Here is a 27,132-nt window from a genome sequence, read left to right as displayed (position 1 = left end):
GGATCTGGGATGATGCGAATTTTAGAAATCTGCCTGCCTTGGAAGAGGGTGAGGTTAGACTCACAGTTAACAGGGATTTGATGAAAATAGGAGTCCTCTTGTCCAATCAGGTAGTTGTGTCAAGTTAAGAAATAAAATAAAGGAGGTAGCTGGGGTACCAGGACAGGAATAAAATATGGCAAAGGCAACCTGGACTGAAAGGTACGGACAGATGTAGGTAGAATTCCAGTCTTAGAATATTAGAGTTGGATCAGATCTTTTGATCTAACTATGTCATTTTCCTCAAAAGATCCAAGACCTTGAGAGGGCATTGCTTCAGCCTGAGACTGTAGTCAATCCAAGAATGCAAACAAAGTGCCTACCCTCTTCATTAGGTGCAGAGTGTTAGCTGCTACCATGGACACAGCTGTAGATGCGGAGTAAAAAGACCAGGACTTGAACCTTTCTATTTGCCTTTGAGTAGCTGTTAAAGCTAAAAGATGTTTGAGATGTAGTTACCTGCCTAAAACACAGAACTCTTATATGTCATATCTGTGTTATTCTCTGATGAACAAATTAGCCCTCATTTATGAAAGTGCTTTACCAATTGCAAAAGCCTTTAGAAAAAGGCATGCCGTTATTTAAAATAATTTCTGTAGTTTGAGGCTAAGCAAGCAGCCTCTTTAACATAAAGATGGGTGCCAGGTTACATGTAAATATAGTTGTGGTTAAGCCTAAATCTGTATTGGTAATGTACTGTTGCATGATGAATTTCCCCAAAACTTACTATTGTTGACTTCATTCAGCTTCTGTAGTGTACCACAAGGATAGTTTTTTTCCAGAGTGTGAAGTCAGTTCAGATGGCTTACTGGGATGAGGGCATTCATTTTCAAAATGCTTGGCTCATGTCTCGCAGGCTGAGGATAGGAGCTCAACTAGACCTGTGCTTCAGGGGCCTGGGCTTCTCTTCATGTGAGTCTCTTCACAGGGTACTAGGTCTCCCTACAGCCTGGGGACTGAGTTTCAACACCAGGAGTCACAAGAGGGCAAGGGGAAGATGCATACATCTTTATGACCCAGTTTTGAGAGGCATATTTAGTGTCCTTTCACCCTACATGGTTTGCTGAGGTAGTAACTAAAGCCTCCCTTGGTTAAACTCCATTTTCGGCTGGAGATGTAGTAAGATTCTACAAAAGCATGTGGGCAGAGATACTGTTGGAAAGCACAATCCGCCATTTATTGTTGTGTCCTGCATTAGGTCACGTTTCATTCTATCATATGCTTAAAATATGTCAGGCACATAAGTTTCACATGCGAGTTCATTTAATGCTCATGAAACCCTCCTGAGATAGTCATTCTGAATTTTACAGATTAGAAAACCAAGGCACAGAGCTATTCAGTACCTTATCCTAGGCTAAACCATCCCAGAAGTGGCAAAGTTCAAATTTAATCCCAGGTCATTGCTTCTGAAGCCCATCCTTTCAGTCCCTCTGCCAGCTCGTTTCTGATTTTATCTCTACCTGTTTTTCAAATCATATTCAGGCCATTCTCGTACCTATCACCTGTTTGCATCCTCATCTCCCTCTCTCTACTAGAGACAGTGGGAGTCAGGATGGGATAGCACCACCGTTGAGAGAAATATCTCTGTACCGGCCCCAGGGACTCCACGGTGAATTCCAGGAGATCTGAAGAAAACAACTTAACCTTTCACTGGTTCCATGCAGGGTTTGTAGTTTCTATAATGATTTTGTCTTCAATTTAAAAAGAATTATGCAGTCTGGGGAAATTCAGGGATGGAAAATGAAGAAGAGGCTAAAAAAAAAAAATGAGAAATAGGAGCCAGTATTTGAAAATGAATGAAATAAAGAAAGCATCTATTGTCTTTTTGCAAAAGTTTCCCTGCCTGGTATTCCACCTGGTGGTCTCTTCAATCAATTAACTCTTGTGTATTGGGTTTTTGTTTTTTTAAATCATAGTCCTGCCTAGAAGTTGATAAAACCATGGCTACTTTTGTGCTTGTGTGTAACAATTATTAAAACTTATTTATTCATAAACATCTTCATCTTCACTGAACTAACAGTTGTTGATCCCCCACTATATGCAGGGCATTGCGGATTGTTGTTGTTGTTGTTGTTAAGGAGAATTGAACTCAGGACCTTGTGCTTGCCAGGCAGGTGCTTATGCCACTGGGCTATATCCCCAGCGCTGGCATTGCCATTTAAAGTCAATTAGAACATAGTTTTTACCCCTCCCCTCCGCATACTTTACTTCAAATACAGGAAGCGGGTGTATGAGCTGAGAGTGGTTGGATTATGACTAATGTGATAATGAATGTATGCACAAGGTTCTATGGACTCCTAGAGGATGGTACTCTGATACTCAGCTGTAGAGGTCAGCGGAGGCTTTTCTGAGATGACTTTTAAGCAGATAGCTCATAGGAGCTGGAACTGCTCGGCAGGGTTGAAGCTCAGGAAATGTAGTGCCAGCGTCGTCACAAGATAAGCTGGAGAGGAAAGCAGGTAGTTATGTGGCTGCAGTTCATTCCCTCCTCTGACTTCCTGTCTGCCTTCCATACACGGCGATGACTGTGCACCAAGAACCTCAGACAGCAAACATGCACAATATTAAATTTCTCTGTAATCCTTCTGTCTGCCCCTAGTGCAAATAAGCCAGTGCCAGTACCTTGTCTGAAAACTGTCACAGCGAGAACCACAAAGTCCAGTATAGATTCCTTGTAAAATGCTACCAATCTTAGCTCACCAGGTCCAGCAGTTTCATCCTTCTTTCCTCTGACATCCCTTTTTTATAGAACTGCTGGGTCTGGCTACCACAAAATCATGTGGTAACCTGTATGATTTGGAAATGTTTTACTGCATGCTTTTTATTACTTAGCACTTGCGAATAAGTTTTTAACTCATCTGATATGTGATGAAATTGTGACTCAGAAATGTGAAAGCATACCTTCATTTACACAGAACAAGTATTGTAAAAGCCGCTCGTTAAATTCCAATTGCTTTCTCCAAACCTCAACATATTTCTAGCACATTAGTAGTCCTCCATAGCTAGGAACTCTTTAAATGAACACTCGATTGGAGGTTTCATGTGTAAAGTGGTTAAAATGGAGCAATTCTGGCTGACATGCAGAGTTATGGCTCCAGGGCATGGCTGAACGTCTTGTTTCTCACTTGAGACTACTCTAAGGCCTTGCCATCCCTAGTGGATAAAAAATCCACTCCATCATGGGATGCTCAGTCTTCCTGCTTTACCTTGAGACCCTCAGGAAAGACCTGTCTGTGGTGGAAAGGAAGCCACTGTCCATGCAGACTTAGTGTTTTCTCATGGATCTTGCTTCCTAACAGTTCCCAAGGATCAAAGCCCAGACTTGGAGAGAATAAAGGATGATATCATCAGAAGCTGATAAGAACAATAAGCATAAGACAAAGCATGTGACCTCTGTTCTATTCGTGCTCCCTCCTTGCTCTTCGGGTTTTAGCAGTCAAGCTGCTGACTTCTCTTTTGCCAGGTGTTTTCAATAGTAAACTAGGGATAAAACGAAGAGGACCGCAAGTATGAAAAATGTCAGCCATTGTCTCTTTTGTCCTGAAAGGATTAGGACAGATTCGGTTTGAATCTTAAAAGGAGGAAGGAGGGCAGGTTAGAAACTAGGAGAGGACATAGATGACAGCAGTGGCAGAGACCTTTTCACAAGGCTATAGGTTTCAACTTTCCTGTGTTCAGTGATACATAGTGGGAAGGAGTTTTGGAGGCCTTACGGATCCAGTCCTGAGTCTTACAGAAAGCAGCAGTACCTGGGCTCGGATTGACCTGGCCCACCCACTGCTACTCTACCTCCCTCTAATGGAGTAGATCATAGAAAATAAATTCCTAGGAAGCAGTAGGCTCTGCTTGGTCTCCTTCTTTGGTTGCCTTCAAACACCAATTGCTTGACACTAGGGTTCAGACCTCATTGAGAAGACTTCCACAGTAATGACAAGGAAAGACACTCCTTGATTCACTGATTTAGTAACAAGAGACCCTACTGCTGTTCTTAAATTATACTTGATGTTTGAAAGGGTGTCCACTTTGTAAGGTGTTCTAATAAAAAAGGTTCCCATGTAAGCCAGGTGTTGGTGGACAGGTGAAGGGAAGTGTGTATTTCTTTGTTTTGTTTCATTCATTATCAACTCTTTTATTTTTGTGGTTTGGAGCAAAATCATATCATTTTGCAAAGGAGATAGGAATAAATAGGTACAGGCTCTCACTCTATTCTTGGTCCCTGTTCTTCAGTTTCTGGCAATAAAAGGCCTTATCGGTATGTGTTGAAATATTAATGATAAACATTAATTTCTACTTTTCTAGAAATAGTTTATGATCTCGGTTACTATATTAACACCATCAATTGAAACACTCTCATGGGGCTACCCTTTTGTGTAGGTCTCAGCTGATGCCGTCATTCCACAAGGGACTGTTATGGCAAGAGGAAAAGGCTGCTGTTTTGGTACTTCGGTGACCAAGATACTTCAAATGGCATCATACTTTATCAGAATCTTAGCTGAACCCCTTAACTGGCCTCCTCTATAATTTCCTAATGGAACAGAACTCCTTCACTAGAAATAGGAATTTGTGCCCTTTGCTTTCTATATCAAAGTGTTTGAAATATCAAACCGAAAAGAAAAGAAAAATTGTTTAAAATCTTTTGGAAATAAGCTACATGGCCCTGACCTTAGAAATTGTTTATTTTTGTAAGTGAAGTCTTAGTAAAGTGAACGATAATTCACCCATCGCACTCAGAGGTGTGACACTCCCTGCGCCAAGGGCCTGCGTGGCTGGGTAACATCATGGGACAGCATCTTGGTGAGCGCACTTCGAAGAGGGAAGGATCAATCACCTAATGAGACCAGAAGACAGAGCGCATGTGGAGTCCCAGGCGAACCGTGCTAATCCCATTGAGGGATGTTATAGAGAGCCCTTCCTGGTCTTCATCGCGACCCAGGAAGTTTATATTTGTATTCCCAGGGAAAAGTTATTGGAATGCTAGTGAGTTAATTCCAATCTACCACTTCCAGTGCAACCCAGAGTGAGAATAAAGACACTAAAGCGTATTTGTAGTTATGGGGAGCCAAGGGGTCCTAAGTCCAGCTACACACCAATGGCTAACCAGAACAAAGGCCTCAATCTAGGGCCAAACCCAGGTTTTATTAATTCGTGAAGAAGGGAGTGGCTTGAGGATGAGTGACTGCGTGGTGGGAAGTAGGTGAGTGCTGTGAGCTGGACTAGGTGGGAGGCCTGAAGTCACCTCCGCAATATGAAGAGAGAGAGATACGCAGAGAGTAGTCTGCATAACACAACTGAGGCAGTATCTAATGTTTTGAGGTCGGTGCTTCAGCTCTGATGTGTAATCTTCTATGCCCTGGGAAGTCATAGCCTGTCATCTCCAGGCTCAGTCCCAGCCCACAGCGTGGAACACTGCTCTCCTTCCGCCCAGCTCACATACATTTCAGAGCTAAGAGGGCAGGAAAACACTTTCCTGTCCTCTTCGCTACATATCAGCACCTCAAAGACTACATATCAGACTACACATCAGCACCTCAGCTGGACCTGTATGCATTGCTTAAAGCCAACTGAAGGGATAAGGAAAAGTTCTAGCCAGCTCTGCACACATCGCTGCATGGATGTAGGGCCAGGCTCCGCCAAAATGGGGACAGTTGCTCCTCCTTCAAGAAGAGTCTCCTAGATGGCTCTCCACAGAGTGTGCCTCCAGTGACCCACTGACTTCCCAGTGCACCCATTTCTTCGAGGCCCTACCCCTCCCTCGCATGGCTACGCTGTGCATTGAGCTTCCTCAAGAGGCATCGTTGGGGTACACACTAAACTGTATCCATAGCGCCTTCGTGGGAAAACTTCTCTCAGATTTTGGAAATGAGATCCTGGCAGCAGGGCATCTAGTAGCATAGGACAATGAAGAGATAGCTGTTCCTTTGAACGGCAGCTCATTGACCTTATAATTGCTGGGGCTGATGTAACCCATGTGAGGAGATAAAATGACATCCGCCTATAGTCACCCAGGAGCAATGGCCTGTTTCCTGTGAGATCTCCAAGAAATAGATCTAGGAAGTGTGATAAAAGTATTGGCTCTGCTTCCCTGGGCCTTTAATGTAGGAGTGGTCAGTTAACTTGTGCACTTTATTCAAAAAAGATTTGTCATGCAGGCGAGCTGGTGAATCCAAAGAACATAGTCCATTGAAAGATTCATCTGATAGAACGGGGAAATGGAGATTTATTGTTCATTCAGTTCCAGTTACACTGTTATATTGTTCCCCTGCAGACAGGAACAAGTACACAGGATATTCACTTGTAACCCCACCAAGGAGGAATCAGCCCTAAAGAGATGGCGTCAGGGTGGTGTTCAACGCCTGAGCTTCTATGGAGTGACTCACTTGTGTAAAAATGTCTTGACACAGATAAAAATCATGGTGCCCACACTGCATCTGATCACAGAAATGTTAATGCAGAGTAGCAAGCTGGCTTTGATCTGCATGGGATTACAGTCTGGGGGATAAAAAGGGGGGTGTATTTTTAAAGGTCATCTCTACTACTGCTGAGAAAACAGAGTATCACGTTCCCTGCATCTGTGAGCTTTCACGTCAAGAATAGGAAATGAGTATCTTTGAAGGAAAAGTGCAAGTTGTTTTCCATGTGTGAATGTGATCCTTTTTTTAAAAAAATGAAATATTTTTTCTGGAAGACTTTGGCATCCTGAATACTTGTCCCTTCTATGTTGCAGCTGATGATACTAACACCCACTCTAGTGCATAAGGAGGAAGAGCCTTCAGCTCCCTACTTTATGTGTTAATTAATGTGACATAATTCTTTTGGAAACACCACACAATCTCAAATGTGACTTCTTTCCTAACTTGCAAATAGAGTTAACAACAGTGAAATATGTCCTGTAAACACACTCAGAGAGAGTTTATCTGGAATGAATGGAAGTTAAATTCTCACTAATTCATAGAAGCAGAAGAACCTGCAGGGGTGAGACTGCTTGTCTGAAACCATGCAACTAAGCGGTGGCACTGCCTGAGCCAGAACTATTGTCACCCGATTCCCAGTTACTTTCTTTCTAGTCCAGCACAGCTGCCTCCGAGTTTAACACTCCATGACTCACAATCCAAATCTATGGTGACATATAATAGTTTACTTTGATTCTAAATCAACAGACTGCTTTTAGAAGTGCTTACACTGCTACATTACTTTTTTCTATGTTATTAAATCCTTCAAGTGGAGTCCTATTTCTAGGCCTTCAATGAGAGTATCCAGAGGAGTCCTGTATTTGTGATAATGACATATGTATTGATGACTTGTTGGGTGGCAAGTTGTCTTCCAGGAGGTGAAAGTATATTTAAGAGTCAAATAAAATGTTTTTCTTTAAATAGTTTATATTCCTGTAAGAGAGGCATGCTAAGCAGAGAAATGTGTAAACATGGAAGTCCAGTTAAATGTTATCAAGAAAAACAAATGCAAAATACAAGAGAAGGAGAGGTCCAGTGGGAATGAAGTAATAGTCACCATTTTACCTGAAGTGGTTAGACAAAGTCTTATGAGGAACTGATGTTTGAGCAGGGATGTGTAGGATGTGTATGAGTACCTTGGTTCACAAAATTGATTCTTTCCACGATTCTAATCACAAATAATCCAGTTCAGTGGTTAGGTTTAATGTGGACCTTATAGGGAAACTTGATTCTGTTCTCATCCAGTTGTTTGTGACCAGAACAGTGAAGAGAACTGAGTTCTTGAACTGAGGTATCACTATATATAGGATAGGATGTTCTATACAGAGGAAAGTGTAAGATTAAAGCTCTGAGACAAAACATGATTGATTCCAGCTGACCCTCAAAGGACCAGCCAAGTGACCCTAAAAGGAATGAGAGAAGGTAACATCAGGGAGATGACAGGGATGCTTACCATTGCATAGGTGTCAGACTTTTACTTTAAGAGATATAGCATAGGAGGCACATGATCAGACTTATGTTAAGGGTCACTTTGGCAGCTTGGTGGAGAATAGACCCTAGGCTACCGTGGCAACCCAAATAAAGGAGAAATGACATTTGGTTCATCTCATTCGCTATGGTAAGCATGAGAGAAGTTGATATGCAATAGATTTTGGGTATATTTTGATCGTAGAGTCACAAGCAGCTTTGTGAACAGATTAGATGCCAAATATGACAGCGGAAGAATGATTCTGAGATTTTTAATCCGAACATTGAGAAGAACAGATACAACATTTGCTGAGATGTGAAGAGATAGCAAATGAAGTGGTTTTACTTTCATTTTTTGTTATTTTGAGGGAAAGGAAGAAAAGATGATCAGGGCTTTCATTTTGGATATATGTGAACTATCCGTTAGAATTCCAAGTAGTGACTGTACTCAATTGTCTCCTGATGACTGTGTATTTCAGACTTGGCTTCAAAGATAATACCTAGACTTGGTGTAGATTTAGGAATGTTCAAATATACCTTTGAAACTTTGAGAATGTGTAGCATCATCTAAGGTTATGAATTAAGTCCTCTAGCTAATATTTTGTATCATGGAGAACAGCAGAATTATTAAAAGGTGTTAGGCAAGGGCAAGCAGTACAGACGTAGGAAGAAAACCAAAAGACGGTAATGTCTGCAAATAAAGTGGAAAACGTGCTTCAAGAATGAGTGCTTATGTTATCTGGACTGTTGGATCAAATATGAGGATAAAAATCAGGCTGCTGGATTTAGATTTTTGATGGAAGTTGCCTTGACAGAAATAATTCCCGTCACTCTTCTGAGCTGTTTGTTCACAATTTCTTTACTTTCCATTCGTCAGGGTTTGGAAGTCACACGAAGTGCTCGTTATGTGCAGGCCTGGAGTTACACAGCCTGGGGGTTAGGGCCTAATGCTGTATTTACTAGTTCTTTGAGCTTGAACAAATTAATTTTCTGTCTTTAGTTTCATATTTTTAAGGGAAGGAAGTGATATCATGTACCACATAGGGTAATTAGGAGGATTCAATGAGTTAAACACTTAGCTCATAGTAAATGACGAATAATTGTTAATTCTAATCATTAAAAGAATAAAACAGTCATGAAATTAACAAAAATACACCAGCCTTTTATTTTATTTTGCTGAGGGAATCATACAGTAGCTCTCTAAAGTTGTGTTTGAGTTAGATGTACTCTTTTCTGTCCTTTTCTATTTTGCATTTTCTGATTTTTTTTTTTTTTTTATAATTACATGAGCTGACCACATTGTGATCCAGTTACATTCACATAGTTCTACCCAAGATGGGAGCTTTCTGAGCAACCATGTCTGGCTCATGTATAAGAATCTAATGTGAGGCTCAGTCTTTTGGCATTCCTCTCTCTTTATTTCTGGGACCTAGAACTTAAAATGGACTCTTATTTTTAATTCTTTCTGCTCATAATTCCTGCAGTTCAGTAATGATCCTTTTAGCCATTTCAGAAGTGCCTTCATGAATTAGGGGAAATATAATATCTCCTTTGAAATATATAAATAAAGGTAGCTATTGACAAACCCAAAATATAGCAATACTGTGTCTGTTAGATTCTTGAAAAGCAGTTCTGCAGATCCAAATCAAGCCCTGGGCTGGGAGGAGTGCATTCAGCAACAGCTCTAGCAGTGAGCAATGTATTTTAAGAGCTGCTTCTGTGGACAGAGTGAGATATCATGAACAGATATCTGTTCCAATACCTGTGCCACTTCATAAACGGCAACAGCTGATCCCTGCCTGTCTCATATGGTTGTTGTCTAGGCGGTAAAGTAAAACCTTCCATTCCTCAGTGGGCTTCATGAGGGATAGCCAGTTTGTGGTGAAGTGCCTATGTGCAGTGACCACCTGGTCTTTTTTGTCGGGATACTGCGTGTAGCCCGTGTCACAACCAATAACTGGGGTTAGGGCCTAATTCTGTATTTACTAGTTCTTTGAGCTTGAACAGTATCTGTTCCCGAGGAAGTGTAAGAAACAGGAAGAACATCAACGAAACTAGAGGTTATCAAAGGAAAATCCTATTGCTGCTTCTCGTTATTTGCTATCTCTCACGAAGCCCACAGAATGTGTGTTTCCATGTTCTGATGTTTGTTTCTGTGTTTGTAATTACACATAAAGCAAGATATCAGAGTAGAGGAACCTTGAGGGCCTGGTTTCAGTACTTCATGTTATAAACCAAACAGGTACAGAGAAGTGAACTGACCTGCACAACAGTCTACAAAGCAGAGAATGGATGTTACTCATGTTCCAGAACAGAAAGCGTGCAAGTGTTTGCCAGATGCTTATTTAGTCCCACATTGACACTCAGAAAAAAAGATCATCTGTAGCCCTGACCAGTAAACTCCTTGTCTGTCTGAGTTCTTTGGTCCTGCTACAAAAACCAGTCTATCTCCTAACCTGACTCTTAACTTTGAGCAAACAAATACTAACAGAAGCGCCAGGATGAGGGGCTGGGGATTTAGCTCAGCGGCACAGCGCCTGCCTGGCAAGCATAAGGTCATGAGTTCAGTTCCTGGTACCAGGAAAAAAAAAAAAAGGGCCGGGATGAAATCTTAGTCTTCCTGTGTACCTGTAATACTCCAGACCGCCATTTCCTATTACCATGCTTTACCTTGGAACCTGCTCCTTTCTCATTGGATTTTATGCACCGCCCCCCCTACTTCCTAGGCTGGGTATCCTTGTATTTCTGGGTTTCCCACCGTATCAGACACTTGGAGACTCAACAGATGTCATGAACTCAACAGATGATTGCTGAACAAGTTGAGTCAAATGAGGAAAAACCAAACCCTAATCTTTTTTTCTTTTCTTTTCCTTTTTTTTTGCAAAATCAGTGCATAGAGTTATCAGGACCACCAAACTCTAGTTATTTTGCCATTTTTACCTTCCACTTTCTGTTCTAATTAAAAGCAGAATTCAGCTTGGCCTGGAGGCAAAGTCCTATAATCCTAGCATTCTGCAAGGCTGAGGCAGGAGGATTCAAGTTTGAGCCCAGCATGGGCAATTAATTACTTAGTGAGAACTTGTCTCAAAAAGAAAAAAAAAAGCTGAACTTGGAAATGTAGCTGAGAGCAAAGACCCTGGGTTCAAGTCTCACTGACAAAAAATTTGAAAAAAATAAATAAATAGAAAAGAAAAAGCATAAGTACACTACATATTTATATTTTCCAGGGGTTCGTATGCTGGGAGCTTGTGCAGCTGGAAATCGGTCATATGTGTGAGGGCAAGACTCAGGCAGAGTGCTTCAAAGAGTCAGGCTATTTCAGTCTTGAGAAAGACATCCTGCTGTGACAGTACAGTCCTTAGTCCCAAGGTAACATTGTCTCTAGTCATACTAACTCTGCAAGAGTATAAATAAACGTCCCTACTGTTGATGTTAGATCTTCTTGCCCATCAGGAAAGAGGTCACCTCCACCTCACCCAGCTTTTGTCTCTTGTTTTTATTTTCCTCTTACCCATTGCCATTCCTTTCCAGGGTACAACGAGAGACCAACGAAATTCTCTACATTAAAATATGAATGTAAAGGACAGTGGGTTACATTATGTTTGCCTGGATTTCTGAGTACTGTATATGACTCTCGTTTTGCTTGAGCACCAGGATCTTCATTTGATCGTAATGACAGCAAGGAGATGAGTTTTTGCTAAAGAAAAGATCTTGAACTTTTGGCTCAAATGAGGGATGAGGTGGTACTACAGAGATTAATAGACAAAATACCCAGATTCTGATGCTTCTGCCTCTGTCCCTATCTATGTGACAATGCAAGCGTTCTTGCCTCTGTCTGTGCCTTAGTCTCTCTGTTGTAACACAAAGGGGTTGATGTAGCTTATTTCTTGTGCTTCTTTTCAGGAAGCCTAGATTAAGAGTTCTAGGTTGAGCGGTGGAGGAATAATTCCTTCTACTGACATATAGCCTGACCTTGAGCTCAGCTCTTAATTGCCCCACTGTTGTGATCATAAGCACCTTGTTATTCTCACATTTTTGATTATATGCATTTTAAACTGTTCAATGATGGTTAAAACTGAGCCCTAAATATTCTATTGAGTGTATATGTAATGCAGCCTGTTCAGGGTCTTGTTAAAGCGGGAAATGCTATGTGTAATGTGCACGAAGTGAGAAAGACTCAGGACATGATGCTAAGCCAGGAATACAATCTGATTTTTATGAGTTAAAAACGATGAGGTAGTAAGAGCTTAGCTATATGAGCCCGGAGCTTGAGCATGTGCTCTGGGTCTAGAAATAAAAGCCACTGAGAAGGTGTTGTTTGTCTCTCTTGCATTGCCAGATTCACAGGATGGACTGTTTCCCTCAAAGCTGGAAAACAAGGCCTCAGTGTAGCCCCTCTGGCTAGGTTGTTCTGACTCCGCAACCACTCCAGTTATATTTGTATTGATGCATATTTTATTATTCCTTTACCCCGCCCAGGCCACAAAGAGAAATGTTTGCTTTAGAAGAGGTACCTGGAATCCTCCAGTTTCTCCTCAGAGAAAATAAAAACACTTACCTCACATAAACTCCCTTTAGAAGATGTGAGTGTAACACTGTTCCCAAACCACTTTACTGCCTGAATGTTACCTCTCACAGGAGCTTTGCTGACCTCCCACTTCTACAGCTTGGGACTCTTCCCCCTGCCAGACTGGATCATGGGATGCGGCCATTCATCTGGCAGACAGGAAGGCCCTGTTCTCACTCTCGTGTCTGGACCTAGATTCTGGTTCTAGCATTCCAGATCCCTGCGATGGCAAGGATATTTCACTTCTGTAGATCCTAACTTTCTAGGGTAAGACAGAATAAGTGTATTTCCGTTTTGACCTGGATGGAATTGGAATTACATAGGTTTACTTTCTTTCCTTATGTGGTCTGGAAGTCTCTGAAGCACCCCTCTTCCTTCAGTGTTTGTCTCTGCCACGCTGCCAGGAACACATCTTCCATCACACTGATCAGGAGGTGAAGATGGTCTACAGTAAGTGCTCTGGATTCAGACCAGTGAGGGGAAACCTCTAATCACTGCCAGTCCATCTCTGCAGCACTCCGATGTCAGCATCATGGTGTGTTTCTCATCCATGTGCTCTAGGGTCACGCCATACATAATGACTGTGGGAGAGAGTACCGAGGTGGGAGCCTACAGACCTGGTTTTGAATCCTGACTCTCAGATTAATTTATTCTTTGACCCAGGCCAAGTCCATTCCTCTACGTATTTAAAATGACATTCCTATAACTCCTCTCTCCAGAGTGATATTGACTATTCAGATCTATCCACTTACACGTTAGGTACTGAATATTCAAGCACTAAAACCCACCCTCTTTTGTGTTTCCTTCGTTTTCCAGAACTGTAAGATTATGTGCTCTGACATTGAGCACTGGAATAGTAACCAGGTATTATCTTTGAGCTTGGCTGAACTAAAAGTCTTTCAAAGGCTGCTTATTCCTCTTGATATTTATCATTCATTGCAGTCACCTAATATCATCGATTTTATAAAATATATGCCTTTATCCAGCGGTATTGAAGTTTCACAATAATCCCTGAAGATTGGAGATTCTTATCCTCATTCAGAGATGAAGAAACAGGCTGAGAGGTGATCTGACTTGCTCAAGAATCCCATCCTAAGGGCTACATAGCCTAGATTTCAAGCAACATCCTTCCCCCCGACCACAAGCTTGATCTGAATGTAAATGTAACCTCTGTCCAAGTTGGACTGTTGACATACTCATTCGTCCCTAAGCAAATCTACTTTTGTTGCTCAAGAATTTAGTGGAACTTTCCAACATTTTCTTAAGCCTATAGGGTTCACTTTCCTACCATTTTCTGATACATCCCTCATACTCACGGGTTCCACATCTGTGAATTCCAACAGCTTCACAGTGTGAAAGCGTTTTTAAGTTGCACCTGTGTGTTGGACATGTACAGACTTTTTTCCTTTCATTGCTTTCCAAATATACTATAACCTGTACAGTATTTATATACCATTTACATTGTAGTAGGTATTATAAGTAATGTAGGGATTATTTGAAATATATGGGGGATATGCACACTTTATATTGCAAATGCTATGCTACTTTATATAACGGACTACTTCAGCAGATTTGGTAGCGGGGGGTTAGACTAATCGCCTACAGATACCAAAAGATGACTATATTTGTGACTTCAAATTTCTTGTTACGTTCAAAGCTCATTTTACTTCAGTACTGAAATTTACTATTAGCATCCAGTTACTGTAGAACTATGGAGCAAATTTTTGATTGTGATCTGTAAAAATGGTTCTCAAGTCACCCTGACCATACTTTCTCTTCGGCATTGTCTTGCTAGGACGTCTCTGTAAAAGAAAGTGCATTTGTTGTAATAAGCAGCCTTGATGTTTCTCCCTGTCTTTAATAGAATTCTTTACGTCTTTAATAGAATTTCTCCCTGTCTTTAATAGAATTTCTCCCTGTCTTTAATAGAATTCTCCCATACATACTAATCATGAGCTTGTCAGTACACGTTGCTGCCATTATTAAAAAATGTAAGGAAACAGCATGGTGTAGGAAGAGTACTGGGCTAAAAGTCAGAGGAGGATTCAAACCCTCCCTTTGCAACAATTATTTGTATTTATCACATCACTTCCTTTCTCTGAACAGCTAGTTCACCACTTATAGGACATTGCACTAGATTATTTCTAAGGTTCTTTTCAACCCTCACAAAGTCTCCAGAATAGTATACTTCCTAACTTATTGGATCACTGTGCCTTGTAAAACTTTTACAAGAAAGTAACTATTCTCAACAAGATTAGGCTTTACTTATTCTACAGATAGTTATTGAGCACTATGTGAAATGTAGTTAAAACCTCAGAAATTATAGCAGAGGAAGAAATTCCAAAGAGGAAACTGTTAATGACACTTTGAAATTGTGGGATCTGATGAGAATAGAGAAGCACAGAAGCTCTGTGTTTTATACGCAGTAAAGGTAAGATTGAGAAGTTGGAGGAATTGCCGTAGTGTATATCTGTGCAAAACACACATGCATACAAACACGTATTTCTTTTCAGAATCTCCTGATCACCTGTTGCTCTTTTTACTTTCTCCATCAGAGAGATAAACTGCTGTGATTAAGTGGGTTTATACTTATGTGAAGTAGCTTTCTAAAATAATAATAATAAGGAAAAGCAAGCATCTTTGAGTTTTATGACCATCAGGTTGAGTTGGATGGTTTATCTCCCATGTTGACTGTGACTTCTTGCCCAGCAGAACTTTGGACATACACTGTGTTAAATTTCTACAAAGCTAAATTCTAGTATAGAGTATTTGGAATACAGGAGTTGATGTTTATGGGATTGAGTTATTGCTTGCTTATGTGAGTTGTAGGCTGGTGGAAGAATAACTAGCAGTTTGTTTTTTAATGAGCGACCAATAACAAAATAAAACTTCAGCAAAAGAATTGACAGCCTGGATCTGTAATCTGCCTGACCTGACAATTAAGAGAACTTATTACTGTGTCAGCCTAACAGATGGATCTTCTCTTCTAAATGTAACGTGCAGCACTTCTGAATGCAATTCAAATGTGAGCTTCCTGCTCTTCCTCCTTTCATGTCTGTGGAGTTTGGGGGAGAAAAAGCAGTTTTGATTTGAACTAAGCCCACTCATTTCAAGTGTGTTTAATGACAGCAAAATGTGACAGAGAAAATAAAATCCTACGGCCTCATTTGATGTTTGTTTTAATTTCAGACCTTCATGAAACAATATGTTTCAAATGCAGAAGTTGAAAACAAATTATCTGTTACCACAAACTTAGCAAATCTTCTCCAGGGAAATTCAGGGAGATTGAGTATGCTGAACAATAATTATGGTAGCAGTTGAAATTTATATAGTTCTCATCAGTTTTCAGAGAGGCTATATGTTCTTCATTACATCAGGTCTGTACGTTAGCCTGGTCAGACAGGATCATCCTGGTGTTGTACACAGGGTTGAAGGAGTTGTATGAAGTCCTCCTTCAAGAGTGGTAGACCTGGGCTTCATGCCTGGTTTTGTTGACTTTGAATTAAGTGATCCCACCGCATCACCGTGTGCATCCACCCATCTCCACGTCAGCCCGGCCTGCAGCACATGGGAGCATATTGTAGCCATCATGTTCTTGAACATTATTAAACTGTGTATGTGTGTGTGTCTCTGTGTGTGCACACATGCACATTGGCGTTCGTGAAGTATAGGAGTAAATTTTCTGCATAACGGGCTCCAGTGGTCAGTGTATATGGAGTGGATAGAACATAAGGTTTCTCCCTCACTGTCCTGTTTCCCCAGCACCCTGTGATTTCCCAGAGAGTAATCACTATTTCCTGTTGTACGTCTCTCCAATCCCTTCCCATTGCATTTACCTAAACATATAATAAATGCATACTACCTACTGTAGTGAATATATACATAAAATATAGTGTCATATGTGATATTTTAATACTATGCTTTCTGTAACTTGCTTTTTCCCATCTTTTCATGTCAGTAAAAAGGGATTTGCAATATATTTGATGTCACATTGGTGGGCTTTGACTTTCTTTTATTATAAAACTTGTTCAGGGGCCGGGGATATAGCTCAGTGGTATAAGTGCTTGCCAGGCAAAGTGCAAGGTCATGAGTTTGATTTCCAGTACCTACATAAAAAAAAAAAAAATTGTTCAGATGAGTTTATTGCTTGTCTGCTTTCATGTACAGGTGAGTTTAAAATTGGAATCTTACTGCTCCAAATGTTAGAGTCCTCATATTAGTTCATGTTAGTGACTTGGGATTCTAATTAGTTGCCTGGGGATGGGTTGTTTAGACCAAACCAGACACTTGTCTAAACAGATACTGGTGGCCAGGACAGTAAATGCTAGGGAGTATATTTTTCCATAGCACTGTGAGTTGGAGACAGACATTCACCATGGGAGAAGGTAGGGTATTCTTGTAATAGTTTTATTCCACACGGCCGCCACTTGCATTAAGATAGACCAAGATAGTTAATTCAGTAAAAATATCTACCATAACAGGTACTTAATTCAATAAAAAGATCTCTCCTAATTACAAATACAAATGTAGCAATGTACTAAACATATATTAACTTATTCTTTGTTAATACCCAAGTCTTATACACAAACAGTATCGATTATATGGTATGAAAATCCAGAGAGCCAAGCTCACCTCCCAAGTCTTCCTGCTTCCCTTTCCACTGTTTACAGGTTTTCATACTGATGGTGATTAATAGAGGCTAAAAATATGAAAATTTGAGTACCAGAGGGAATAGACCTATGAATTATATGTTGCAGAAGAGTATCTTCACAGATTATTTCCAAAATCCCAGATAGTGTGTTGTACTTTACAAGTAGAGATAGAGTCTCTACTTCTCCCATTTTATCTTGGTTTCTGTTCATTCTCTTAATACACACAGTTATTTTGAAAACCATAATAAACCATTATGACGCATGTTTACCTACCTTTTGTAGGATAAAGATATTGTTTCTTGGGTCTGTTTTAGTTAGGTCCTTTTGAGTTGCAGGAAGCCAATGTGCTTAAAGCTGCCTCAGATGACTTTGGAGGTTGAGAGTTTATGGTAAGTAAACAAAGGGGGGAAAAAAAAGAAGTGCAAAAACCTAGCCTCCTGAAGACTTGAAATTTCCTTAAAGACACAACGGTAGCTAAGTTTGTCTTCCAGCTAGAAATCCTATGAACACCTAGTGATTCCCTGTGCAGGGGTCTCCATTGGATAAGGACGTAGCCTCTCCCCCTTTTTCTTCCTGTTTACTCCTGTTGCCCCTTTTGGTGATTCTCTTTATTCTTCTGGACACAGGATGTTCATTATTTATGTCCGCTGCTACTGCAGGCCTTCTTCATACCCCTCTCTGGCTCCATTTCTTCACCTCTTCTCTGACACCACCGTTCTTTCCCCCTGCATTGCACTCAAATGCCCTGAGCAGTACGACCTTTATTTTAGCTGGTTCTTCTCCAATACAAATTGGCAGGGAGTTCGTCCTTCAACACAGTTCATGGATATCTGGTCTGGTTTGGGTTCAATCTCAATCCAGTTAGTTGTGGCCAGAGTTGAGAATTACCTGTTACCAGCTGTGGTGATGTATTTATTAAAACAAACAAACAACTTTCTGAGGCTCTTTGCTTAAATAGATCTGTGGGTGTGGGAGAGATTCAACCTTTTATACACTCCTCTACCGAAGTGAGTTTTTAAAAAAATTCTTCTAAGTAGGCAATTTTGAAGATGCGGCATTTGTCAGTAGGCTCACAATTCCTTCTGAAGACCTCGGTTCTGTTTCTGGCATTATTCTAAGTGACAGTGGAACCTTCTGTCAGTTGACTTCTTAATCTCTACGTTTCGGGCATTCCATCTTGTCAAGATATTTTTTGTACACAAAGAAAATGACCATTTAAAAAGAGAGGACGTGCAAAGTGAAGTGTCCATGGTTTTGCTCCCAAGAAGAAGTGAATCATGGTAAAGAAAAAGGCCTTAGGCCATGGGGGCCGCAGAAGATCTAGTGAATGCCAAGAAGGACATGTGGAACCAAGACTAGGATGGGCAGGATTTGCTTAGCGTGGTACTTAGGCATCTCTTCCTGTGTTCCTGAGAAAAGGAGAATACAGCCGCAGAAGCAGGGGTAGGCTATTGGGAAAAGACTGACTTAGGGAAAGAATTAGGATTCACAGTCTCAGTCTTCTCAAAAGTAGAGAGGGATGTAATGTGTGGATCGGGGTGCGCTGGAGATAAGGGAAAGAATTTGGGTGGACTCCTTTGAGGCACAGGGTAATTGGGTACATGAAAAGTTTATGGTGTAGTTCTGATACCTAGTTTGAACTCTGATGATAGTATTTCTTGGCTTTCTAAAGAATCTGTGCAACCTCAAAGCTACACAGGAAACAAAAAAAGATGCTGCAAGTGACTGCAAGTTAAAGGTTAGCACAAAAGCTGTGTGGAAAAAAATCAGGGGAACAAGTTCAAGTGAGTTTTAATTGTTGTGACCTTAAAGGACACAAAAATAGTAACTCTCTTCTCTGTTCTTGTTCAGAAGCCAGTGAGAAATAGAGGAATCAAACAAACTGGAACCAAAATCTCAGCCTCGAGACTAACAAAAGCGCATTGCATTTCTTCTGCCTTTAGCTTTGGGCTAAGGGAAATGACTATTGCTTTGTTCTTCACTTGGTGGCCAGGACTGCCTCCCTGCAGTTCTTACTGTGGTAAAGGAATTTAAAGAACCAGTAGAATAAATCCTGTTTGGGATTAAAATAATGAAAAAAGCACTCTATAGTTGATGAATTCCAAAGGAACTTTATCAGAAACTTTTAGGCTTTTGTAGATATGGACCAAGCTATTTCCCAGGACGTGTGGAATCTCTCCCTCTTCGACAAAGAGGTGGTGTGGATGACGGATTTTCCCATGATGCCCCTGGGCTTGGAAACAAAGGGATTTGGGGAAGCACTTTTACTTCATAACCTGTGTGTGAGAAAGGAAGATTTTTAGTGGAATCAATAGGAATTTTCATTTGATACAAATATGGATTAACAAGCTTTAATTTTATATTCTCAATAACTTCTCAGCTAGCTAATGTCTTTGATGAGGAAAAATTAGAAAATTATACAATTACGTTTCTTTTCAACCTTCCTGTGTATGATTACAAGACAATATAAAAGGGCTTACCCCTTGATTGCTTTTCCTAGTAAGTATGCTAAAATTTCCCAGGTGATTGAGAATGTCACATATCTACACTTTCTTATGTGTGAAGTAGACTCTGTGAATAAATTATCTGAGTGAGAGATGAATTCGTACATAAATAATCCTTTTTTTCTGAAGTGAGGACTGTGCTATCTTTTCAGTCTGAATCATTTTCATATTAGCTTCACTGTCTGTTTCATGTAACATCACCAAATAATTTCTATTTCATTTAAAAATCCCTCTTAAGAGGAGTTTAAATTCTTTATAGAATGATGATTGATGAAGTCTTGTTCACATCATATAGTCACATATCTTAATGTGTTGTATGTGCTGCTTTTGGGCTCTCTTTTGCCTGCCTAACCCCCAAACTCAGGCCAAGAAATCATGTTCTCTCACTACATAGATTATGCCAAGATTGCCACTAATCATATTTGAAAAACTGACAGTAATATACACGAGTTGTGTCTTTTCAAATACTCTGCTGGGAATGTGATTAGTCAGCAGCATTTATTTAATGCCCGTATGCTCAGAGCAAGGTTTAGAAGATACAGAAGGGAAGAAAGGAGACCTAAAAACAAATATATCATCATCTGCAGATGAGCTTACACTATCTTTATGAGAACAGAAAACAGATAAATGGAAAGGATTAAAGAAACTTAAAAGCAAGATCCAAATGAGTGCATATTGACCTGGTACAAACTGAGTTACAGAAATGCAAAGAGGATGCAAATTATAAAACTTGAAGTTCATTGTTTGAAATTCTTTTTCTTTTTTTGGTTAGAACTCAGAGCACCATACAGTTCAATGAGGAAAATTTCCTGCTTGAATTGTATCATTTAGAAATGTAAACCTAACTCTTAGTACTTTATGGGCTTCTGACTATTGAAGCTGTAAAACTTTATAAGTCCTGGTTACACTGTTTTCATCATCCTTAAAGCTTACTATATAACCTTGAACAAGTTAACCTCATGATGCCTCGATTTCCACATCTTTAAAATGGGGATGGGAACAGGACCTACCCTGTAGGGGGCAAGAGACACCCATAGGAGTAGTGTTAAGTACCTACCTCATAAGAGAGAGACAGAGTTAAGAATATAAGAATATATCAGTGTGTTTCACATACATCCCAACTCCCTAGGATGACTGTAATCATTATGTACTGTACGCATACATGTTCTAATACAAATAAAAATTACAGCTTCAGGACACACACACACACACACACACACATGAGTATTAAATGTATAATACTATATTATTTCTGTACTATGAAGTATCTTTCATTTCAATTTTTTGAGACTAAAATGGATTCTATAATTGATATAAGTAACCATGTGATGTAGATAAATTGGCCCCACTTGTTTCTTTTTTAGTGATAAAAAAAGAAAGATGAAATGTCTCATAATCAAAGACATCACAGCATGTGTCAACTTCTCAGACTAGACCCTGTCGCATAGTAGGCCTGACAAAGTGCTGCAGTTCCCATCATTGTGTGAATACCGTGTTTGTAGTCTGGAATACATCTGCCCCAATCTCATTGACTTCTTCACTCTGAGGTAATTTTGCTTGTGATTCCTGGTCTTTTGAGAAAATAGAGCCTGGAAGCTTTGCTGCAGATTGCACAACTGAAAGATCTACATCATGAACTCAAGTGACTTCCTTTTTTCTTCATTTCTCAGACTTCTGCCTGAGTCCCGCTGTGTTACTTGAGCTCTGGATATCAGGAATAACATAGTAACTCAGGAACATGAGGTTCTTTATCTACTAACCTTACGGGAGCCGGAAGTTAAGAAAGTGTAAAGACCTAAACGGTGAGGCAGCAAACAGACATGTACAGTAAAACAGGAAAAAAGTGCAGATGGAAGGGCCTGGCTTGTTTGCTGAGAAGGTGATGCGAGACTTCTCTGAGGATTTCACCTCAGAAATGGCGTCTCTGTATCAAGCTGAGAACGTGCAGTCGCAGAACTGTGTGCGCACTGTAGCAACCCGCTTGAGTCTTTAAAAGAACTGGAACAATCCAGGGCGAGCTGAGGGAATAGATACTGCAGTCCTTAGTTAGATACAATGACAGCTGTGACTTTTGAATTCAGATAAGAGACTCTGGATTTTGTCTCGGAAGTAAAAGATTTTGGTGTTCTTTATCACAGCTTATACGTATTTTAGGTGCTTTAGAAAAATCCATGCGTTCAAGAGAAAAGTGTCAGCACATAGACTGTTGTATTCTCCCTTCCTGATGAGTACACTAAAGGACAAGGAGACAAAATGATTTCCCTCTAGATTTCCAGTGTCGTGCAGTGCGAGTAATGCTTGGTTGAGTCACATACCTATTCCTAGGTGCCCATTTTGGAGAGTTTTTAAAAGTTTAAAATATTCCACATGGAAATTTTTAATACTACTAATCCTTCAGAGGCAACTCTTTATACTCTACAGAATTATTCCATAAAATAAATCATCAGTGATTTTTTTTCTACTTCTCAAGTTCTACAGTATTGCTTCTGCTGACATCAGCTGTTTAGAAATACCAATTTTTTCTTCAGATAGCCCATCAAATAATGACTCATATGAAGCCAGGAGTTTATTTACTCTTCTTTTTATGTATATCAACACCTGCTTCAGCTGACTGTGTAAAAAACTCATGATCTATTTATGTCCAAGGAGAGCTTTCAACACCAGTACTTGGTGCTAACATAGCTTGAATTCACAATCCTACACCTGACTTAACAATGAGAAGGATCTGTGTTAGAGCTCATTAATGATATTGTGAAGAAGAGATGGTGTGAGGATCTTATGTGCATGATCCTTTACTGGAGTCAGTTCCTTATTTATAAAATGTGGTTGATAAAGTGATCTTTAGCTCTATGATTTGTGATATCGATGTCAATTTACCCACAGAAGAGCTTTATATAAATTGATAATCTGTAGAAGATAATTCAAGGTAGCTCAGAATTTTGTGTAACACTTTTATTAAAGTGTTATTTTTACTCAGCAGGTATAAATTTGAACATTTGGTAAATACCTAGCTCCACAAACAGAATGGCAAGCATGTAAGACCTCTTCCTAGGAACTGAGAGATTAAATACAGTGAAAAGAACAGTTTGAAAGCTTGTCTTTTAACTTTCTGACATTTCATTCATTTGCCTTTTAGTTTACCAACTCAAATTATTTAAAACAAATGATCAATACATTCAATTAAATATTTATCGAACATCTGCTATGTGCTATGGTCATTCTGGGTGCTAGGGATGCAGAGACTGGCAACATTTCTAAGAAAACATGATATGTCACAAAGAATACATTAACAACTTGCCCTGTGGTGTTGTAGACAAATATTCAGGGCCATCCTAGGATACTCTGGCAATGTATTTAAGGAAAAAGTATGACTAGTCTTGGGAGAACTGGAAAGGTTTCTAAGAGTTGTTCATCTCTAGACAGGTTAGTTAGGGAAATGCGTAAGTGACTCAAAATGTGATGCCATAAAGAAAATCAGGGAGAATTTTCCTGCAAGAAGACAATATATGCTAAGCTTCAGACATGAGACACAGATAATGCATAGTAGCTTAACCTTATTAACAGATGTGGCACAGAGCAGAAAGTACAGTTACTACTGACCCTGAAGGGTAGAGAGTCTGCCCAAGTGTGCTTTAGGAGAGATGGGTGTGTCTGGCTGTGAGGTCATAAAGAAGGCTGAGGCAGGTGGAGGATGTGGTGTTAGACACAGGTAACAGTGGATTCCACATTAGTCTAGGCACTAGGGACTGCAATTGTACGAGTAAGATGTATGGGGATGTAAGATGTGTGAAAATATTTTCTTTAGCTGGCTAAGAGATTGAAAGTACTTGGAGAATGGAGTAAGTATGCTAGAGGAAGGATATAGCTGGAAGAATACATCGGGAATGGAGGGATGGAGGGGTGGGAAATGTGCAATGGATGCACGGCAAGGCAGTGATTTGTGTCTATTGTACACCTTGTTCTGCAGGCGTCTGAGGGAAGTAGGCTTGAAGAGGACGGGAACGCTGAAGGTTTGTGGGAAGAGATTGGAAGTATGGCTTTAGGAAGATAACTAGATATACTTGAAATGGAGAAGCCCTGGGGTGTTCGTGAAAGCCATAAGTATGGATCTTTACCGCATAGGATAGTGCTTATTCAATTAAGATGTTAGGAGCACTTCTCCCAATATAACCATTTGCAGCCATCGTAAATTATTTCTAATATTAAGAAATTATAATTTACAAGATATAAAGTGATAACCAATATGTACTGAAAACTTACTATGTCACGTCCAGAGGTTAATTCATTCCATTCTCACAATAACCCCTAGAGGCAGGCTTTCGTTTCTGAACATTTTATGGGTAGAGAAATTAAGGCCCAGAGAGGTAGAAATGACTGAGGCAGTAACTGAGCAGATCTGGTCTTTGAGCCAAGTCAGTGTGGCTCAGAAACCTAAATATATAAATTAACAATTCAAGGCAGAATCATAAAAGTGTGTAGTGGAGAGGGAGATTGAGCAGTACTCTGTTTTTCAAACAGTTCAGTGATTTGAGGTGTATTTATGGGATCATGCAATCATTCCTGCAATCTAACCCTAATAGACTGCAGAATGTTGTGCCTGTCTGTCTCCCATTCTCACTCCACCTTTAGAAAACTCTGCCTTACCTTTAGGGGCAGTTTTAAAAGGAATGATGACTTCAGCTCATGCTACTTTGTTTTTGAGTAAGAGCAATCTGATAGTCTCACTTATTCAGGACTATAACCTAGTTTGTTTGAACTTTTGGCTTGTAACTTCCACAAGAAAATCGTTTCCTCCATTTTTAATTTTGGGCCAAGGAGGAAAAAAGTTCCACACACTGTGTCTGTCATTGATCAGAAGCACATGAGTGAGTTTTTTCCAGACCCACCATGAGTTCTCCATATACCTTGTAGGAGTGGCAGAGACACATTATACTGCTTTGTTTTTTTTAGACAGGGTCTCACTATGTAGCTCAGGCTGGCCTTGAACTCACTGTGTAGAACAGGCTGGTATCGAACTCTCAGCAATCCTCCTGCATCAGCCTCCTGAGTTCTGAGATTTCAGGTGTACACCGCCATGCCTGATTTATACTTTGAACATTAGAGAAGAAAATACCCCTTAACATCCTTGTATATTTGTTGAAAGGTTTTTGTTCAACTTCTTCCTGCTGAAAGTGACTGATTTCTTTTTGATTTAGTATACATGAAACACTTGGAAGGCTTGGCATTTTTACAATCCACATCAGTTTAAAATAATATAAAACCCACTCCCCATTCACAATGGAGTCGAATTTGCCATGTGTACAATAGCTGAGCTGTGAAGTGGCTTAAAGGACAGTTGGTCTCTGGTAAAGAGTATCAGGGAGGACACTGCAGTGCTGGAATATCTGTACCTACTTGGTAGCACATATATCTGAAACGCCTTAAAATAAAAATTGCAAATGCAACAGATTCAATCAGCCCTAGTATTTCTTTCTCTTATTCTCAGCCCCAAGTTAAAAATAAAACCCGCCTGCCTCATTTGCCTGTGTGCTAGTTAGTAGGATTAGCTGGAGATCTCAACAGGAAACCAATAGATACAGTAGACGCCATTATATGGTGGGTGAAAGCCCGGTAGAGATAATTATACAGTAACTCCCACTATATTACCCTTCAAAGAAACTGAGCCTAATATTCTCCTCCTAAGCAATTTAACCAACTCTTTAAAAAAAAAGTATAAGATATTATTTAGAGAATGAAAGAGCTACTGTATATAATCAGGAGAGAGAATTATAGCAAATTATTATACTCATTTGATAAGTGAATAAAGAGCTATGCTCAACGCTTTGTATTGTACCTCGTAAGTGATTGTTCAGTTGTGCTAACTGTCCTTTTAAAAGGAAAAGAGATAAAGAACTGCTAAAAAAATCACTGTACTTGTTCAGTTAGGTTTTTCCCTCTGGGCACAGATTAAGTCTAATTTCATGCTCCATGAAAATCAAGCACACTTTGGCCTTCAGATGTTTAATAGTGGTGATTTCTTTGCCTTTCCAAAGATAGTACTCATGCATAAACATAGCAACCAATATGTAAAGCAAAGCAATAGGAATATGATTGAAGATCTGTCACACACTGGTAGGCATCGATATTACAGATCAGTGTTTATTGTACATATACTCCAATATTTTCATAAAATAGGACTATACGCAGATTTTTCCAGTGCTTTCTGGGATCACCAAAAAAGAGAAACCAAAACCTGCTGTCTTGTTTGCATATTTCAAAAATAAGTTAGCAGTAATTTGGGGTCAATTTCTTTGTTTTTGTTGTTTTTTGTTTTTTGTTTTTTGTTTTTGTTTTTTTTCTCCTGTACCGGGAACCGAACTCACGACCTTGCGCTTGCCAGGCAGGCGCTTTGCCGCTGAGCTACATCTCCAGCCCCATTGGGGTCAATTTCTCTTTGATTTGTTTTAAACAAAATAAACATCTCAATGTCTGAACTTTGAATCTTAAGAGACTGAGTACTTTACTTAGAGTTTGTAGTTCCTGTGTCCCACTATCCCCTAAGAAAGAAAAAGGAGTGAAAAGAAAGGCAAACTAAAGGGCCGAAGATTTAGCTCAGTGGCACAGCGCCTGCCTGGCAAGCGCAAGTTTGTGAGTTCAATTCCTGGTACCGGAACCCACCCCCCGCCTCAAAAAAAGTCAAACTAATTGCTCTAATGGCAAGCCCTACAGCATAGTTGCTAAGGGCAGTTACTCACGTCCCACTGCCTGGATGAAATGTGCCATCCTCTACTGGCTAGCTGCATAGCACACAGAGAGCATCTTAATCTTTCTATGCGTCAGGCACCGGAATACTGATAATATGAATGCAGTGCCTACCTCCTGCAGTTGTGAAGATCACAAGATCAGTAAAACATTGTACCCCTCATGTATTTACGTTACAGCAATTCTAGAACCCTTATCTCTTCACATATTTAACATTTCTGACTAATTACTGTGAGTCAGGCGGCAGTCACGATGTGCCTGTCATTGTCAGTATGTGTTCATAAAACTTGGTGACTTTTGAGAATTGCAATGGATGGCATGGAAGAAAATCCTGGTGACAATAACAGGCCCCAATTTGGACATTGGTTTTTTGGGCTCAGAGTGCAGGCCTGTGGGGAAAACGTAGAGAGCACTCATGATTTTCTATTGAAAATGGACCCACAGAGCTGAATAATAAATGGAGAGAAACTTTAAGAATGGTAGGAATGTTCCAGATTGTCTCACTTAATATATTTCTTTTTATGTCTGCAAAAGGGTGATATATCACTTAATAAGAACACTGTATAAATAATTTTAGGTCATTTCTTTCAACAGGATATTAGAGCAATTTTAATTAAAAAGTACTGTGTAATTTGAATTGCAGTAATTTGTGTTTCCAGTGGTATAATAGCTAATGGTACATTTATAATCTGTGGCATCTTTGATTTGATAGG

The 27,132-nt window shown here is 39.9% G+C and overlaps 1 protein-coding gene across 2 annotated transcripts in view; it reads left to right on the top strand.

Moving 5' to 3' along the window:
• The window catches only part of Lpp (LIM domain containing preferred translocation partner in lipoma), a 619,705-nt gene that overhangs the window by 317,222 nt on the left and 275,351 nt on the right, over nucleotides 1–27,132 (top strand). Inside the window, exons 1-2 of one of the 2 annotated variants that reach the window (XM_005383243.2) lie at nucleotides 23,376–23,517; nucleotides 23,646–23,688. The exons of the other annotated variant lie outside the window; for it this stretch is intronic. Of the exons in view, the coding sequence (XP_005383300.1) occupies nucleotides 23,513–23,517; nucleotides 23,646–23,688 (48 nt within the window). The 5' untranslated portion in view covers nucleotides 23,376–23,512. Of the gene's footprint in view, nucleotides 1–23,375; nucleotides 23,518–23,645; nucleotides 23,689–27,132 lie in introns of those variants that run through there. 2 annotated transcript variants of the gene reach the window in all.

This window comes from Chinchilla lanigera, unplaced genomic scaffold (genome assembly GCF_000276665.1).
Source record: "Chinchilla lanigera isolate Chin_1 unplaced genomic scaffold, ChiLan1.0 scaffold00019, whole genome shotgun sequence".
NCBI classification, from domain to species: Eukaryota; Metazoa; Chordata; class Mammalia; order Rodentia; family Chinchillidae; genus Chinchilla; species Chinchilla lanigera.
The sequence above is the reverse complement of the archived record's forward strand: the minus strand, read 5'-3'. Positions and strand labels throughout refer to the sequence as shown.